The following is a 4,205-nucleotide window of genomic DNA, read 5'->3' on the forward strand; positions in this document are numbered from 1 at the left end:
GAGAGAGAGAGATAGAGAGAGACTGAAACAGCCAGGCACAGAAAGAGAGAGGGAGAGTGAAACAGCCAGGCACAGAGAGAGAGAGAGAGAGAGAGAGAGAGAAACAGCCAGGCACAGAGAGAGAGAGAGAGAGTGAAACAGCCAGGCACAGAGAGAGAGAGAGAGATAGAGAGACTGAAACAGCCAGGCACAGAAAGAGAGAGGGAGAGTGAAACAGCCAGGCACAGAGAGAGAGAGAGAGAGAGAGAGTGAAACAGCCAGGCACAGAGAGAGAGAGAGAGAGAGAAACAGCCAGGCACAGAGAGAGAGAGAGAGAGAGAGAAACAGCCAGGCACAGAGAGAGAAAGGGAGAGTGAAACAGCCAGGCACAGAGAGAAAGAGAGGGAGAGTGAAACAGCCAGACACAGAGAGAGGGAGAGAGAGTGAGTGAAACAGCCAGGCACAGAGAGAGAGGGAGAGAGAGTGAGTGAAACAGCCAGGCACAGAGAGAGAGAGAGAGAGGGAGAGTGAAACAGCCAGGCAGAGAGAGAAGGAGAGAGAGGGAGAGTGAAACAGCCAGACACAGAGAGAGAGAGAGAGAGAGTGAGTGAAACAGCCAGGCACAGAGAGAGAGAGAAGGAGAGTGACAGACAGATAGAGATACAGTGAGCGAGAGCTAACCCCCTCCCCCCACACTCGGGCCGGGGGCGGTCGCCGCTGCCGCACAGGAAGACTCCAGCACGGTGACGTGCGAATGAGATCTCTCTCTCTCTCCTCTCTCTCCTCTCTCTCTCTCCTCTCTCTCCTCTCTCTCTCCTCTCTGTCTGCAACCAGCCTGGAGCAGCTGGAGTTCACCGCTACTGCCAGAGAACCCGAAGCCCGGAGACAGCAGGATTGGCCGGGTGCTCTGTCCAGGGGAAAGGGGCTTCGCTGAAGGTGCCCGGAGAGCTCACCCTGGGCTAGAGACCGTGTCTGCAGCTCCGTAAGCCCCGGCTCTCCACTTGCTCCTGGCCGCAATGTCCCAGGTCCTACCTTATAACGAAGAGAAGATTGCGCATTATGGTGAAGAGGTGGGTCAGATCTCCTTCACCTGCCGCCTGCAGGACACTAACAACTACTTTGGAGCAGGCCAGAACAAACGGGCACCCAAACTGGGTCAGATTGGGAGAAGTAAGCGAGGTAAGTGAGGGCTAGATTATCTCAGGATCCAGGTAGCTCACTGCCCCTCTGGGATATAACACATCTTCAATTCTTGTTTTTTTTATTATTATTGTCAACCCATGGGAATGGCATTGTTCTGTCTAGAGTCAATATTCCAATAATGCAGTGACCTGTACTTTGCAGGGCTAATTTCTGGGGTTTGTTTTTATAGGGGGGAGACTTACTTCAAACGGTGAATTCCTCGATAGCTTTACATTCTGCAGCAAATCATTTTGCGTTGAATATGTGTCTGTGTGTGAGAGTGTGTGTCTGTATGTGTGTGTGGATATGTGTCTGTGTGTGGATGTGTGTGTGAGTGCGAGAGTGTGTGAGTTTGTGTGTGGATGTGTGGATGTGCGTGTGGATGTATGTGTGAGAGCGTGTGTGTCTGTGTATGGGTGTGTGTGAGGGTATGTGTGTCTGTGTATGGGTGTGTGTGAGGGTATGTGTGTCTGTATGTGTGAGTATGTGTGTCTGTGTGTGAGGGTATGTGTGTGTGTGATTGTGAGATTGTGTGTGCGATTGTAATCCGCTACCAACGCCTGTCATTGTTTTCACGTGTAACCTGAATGAACAGGAGCTGTTCCCCCTCAGTCAGATTCCCAGGAGCTGCCTCTACTTGGTGTCAGTTTAATTGTCATGTTTCCCGCTGCCTCTGAACAGTAACTAGAGTCGTTTTTTTTTAAAAGAGACCATGATTTTTTTTCTGCATTGCAGTGGTCATCGAAGATGATAGAATTGATGATGTGCTGAAAAATATGAACGACAAGTCCCCTCCGGGTGTTTAAAAATGCCGAAATATTGTGTCGATCAACAACACACACAAATTCAAACAAGTCCCACCTTTTCGTTGGCGAGAAAAGCACTTTGAGATGCAGAACTAACCTTTTCTTATAAAAGCTGTGATACACAATGCTAAAAAAACAAACTATTGTATCTGACGCTGGGAGGCAAGGTGTGAGGCCAGTCCCGAGAGGGAGTGAAGGAGTGAGGAATGTTGGTCCAAAATTAAACCTTCCAAGGCCATGTGCAACAATGAATTGTTCTTGACCGCTCAGAGCAACATGGAATGTGCAGATGTCAGGGCAAGCCGGAAAAGGAGCGGGAGAACGATGTAGCAAGCACATACTGTCTATCGATCAAACCTTTGTATTGTCTTGCCAGCAGCTATCTTGTTATGAATGGAGCACCTTGTTTACATTATCTCGCGAATACTGTAATTCTGTGCACTTTGGATGTAAAATATTATTTTTATTCTCCTTTATTGCAGTGTTGGGAATTGTTTAAGACAAAAACATATTTTCTAGGAATGGAGAAATATTGTTTCATTTTGAGCTCAGATGTGTGTGCAGCTTGGTTTGATTTCTTATTGCATTGACTGCGGCCTGCTGCGTTGGAAGTGAGACCTTCCCTATTTTCGGATTTATAAACCATAATGTATCCTACAGTGAGATCGATAGAAGATGTTTTGTTATCGTGGCAGTAATATACTTTCTATATTGTATGAAGCATCATCACGATAGTGCCAAATATCTTGAGGACGCCAAAAAAAGGCAACCAGTTTCTTTCTGCTCTCTGTGAATGTATTCAGTAACGCTACTTGGCTGCCATTTTTTATGTTAAAGGACTAAATTCTTCTTTGGTGAATTTCTTGTTATGCATGACAGTATGTGAGGCCGTCAATAAATAACTAAAAATCTTGTCTGCAACTTTGAATGACAGACCTCAAGATTTTTTTCTGAATTTAATCTATAAATATCTGTTGCACCTCTGTCCTCTACAGGGCTATTCTGCAAACTATTAATAAAAGGTCAAAGGTCAAAGCTCTCTATCGTTTCTTTCTCTGTCTGCCATTAAGTTTGCTAAATATTACTGGCTTTGGGAATTTTACGGAAAGTTACTGGGCTGGGATTACCGAATAGGTCATTAATCGTTCGATCCTCCTGCAAACGGTTGCTTTGACTAGAAATCTTTAGAGAAAGGAATTCACTGAAGCTGTAACACGAGGCTCGGAGAGGAGGAGAGTGTGCTGCTTTAGATCAATTCGATCGGGTAGCCGTTAAAGTGTCACATTAAACCTTGGCAGCAAACCAAATGGGCTGTGAAATAAACTGGTCCCCAAACCGCCCAGGCAGACCTCCAATACACTTCCCAGCTTCAGAATACGTCAGTGTTCCACCGCTGACCTGTTTGTTGGCATTTTAATTCCTTGCCCAAGCAGTTCCTCAGGCAGAAAGCAATGTGTATTGTGAACTAAAGCCTGTTTTCATTGACACTGCAACAAACAGTGTTAATCTCCACCGGTTGTTTGAATAATGATTTATGTTTGAATAATCCTCTGGGCTGCCCGAATGTGAGCGAGATGTTTCTGATCTTTGTCATTATCCATCATCACCATCCCATTAGTTCGAGGCTGTGAAGATGAGATGGATGTGTGGGTGGGGCTGGTAAACTGCCACTTTTAATGTTTAGCAGAGCATCTATCTGTGACAGCGAAGGGCGAATGTGTCACAAAATCTAGAGATTATCTTTCTCACGTTTTTTTTAAACCATGTTTACAAAAACAGTTTATGTTGGAAGTTCGGAATCTATAAATGTGCATTTGTCCCCAGAGTAGTCGCTGCAGCTCACGTTTGCTGAAGGCAAGAGGAACACTGAATCAAAACATCTCTCTATGTTAGTAAGGGTGGGGAATGCAGTTTCCGGTGAAGTTAGAGAATGATTATTTGAGACAAAAATTACCAGTGACAGATTCAATCACCTCTTAAAGTGAAAGTGTGACCTCGATTGAATGCAGATTCATTTTGTGATTTGATCTGAAAGATTGGAAGGTCAGTGCTGTTTGGATTTGTAGAATCCACAATAATCCGGGGCATGTGCTCGGTTTATTAACCCCCCCGAGCTGTCCCTGATAAACGGCGTGGATAACCCCCCCGAGCTGTCCCTGATAAACGGCGTGGATAACCCCCCCGAGCTGTCCCTGACAAACGGCCGGGATAACCCCCCCGAGCTGTCCCTGACAAACG

At 46.0% G+C, this 4,205-nt stretch overlaps 1 protein-coding gene across 1 annotated transcript; it reads left to right on the top strand.

Moving 5' to 3' along the window:
- Positions 1–918: 918 nt before the first annotated feature.
- On the top strand, positions 919–2,922 carry camk2n1b (calcium/calmodulin-dependent protein kinase II inhibitor 1b). The gene is made up of 2 exons (XM_060852127.1): positions 919–1,158; positions 1,897–2,922. The coding sequence occupies exons 1-2, from the start codon at positions 996–998 to the stop codon at positions 1,965–1,967; spliced, it is 234 nt and encodes a 77-aa protein (XP_060708110.1). The 5' UTR covers positions 919–995; the 3' UTR covers positions 1,968–2,922.
- Positions 2,923–4,205: the final 1,283 nt, after the last annotated feature.

Source organism: Hemiscyllium ocellatum, chromosome 37 (assembly GCF_020745735.1).
Source record: "Hemiscyllium ocellatum isolate sHemOce1 chromosome 37, sHemOce1.pat.X.cur, whole genome shotgun sequence".
In the NCBI taxonomy this organism is placed as follows: Eukaryota; Metazoa; Chordata; class Chondrichthyes; order Orectolobiformes; family Hemiscylliidae; genus Hemiscyllium; species Hemiscyllium ocellatum.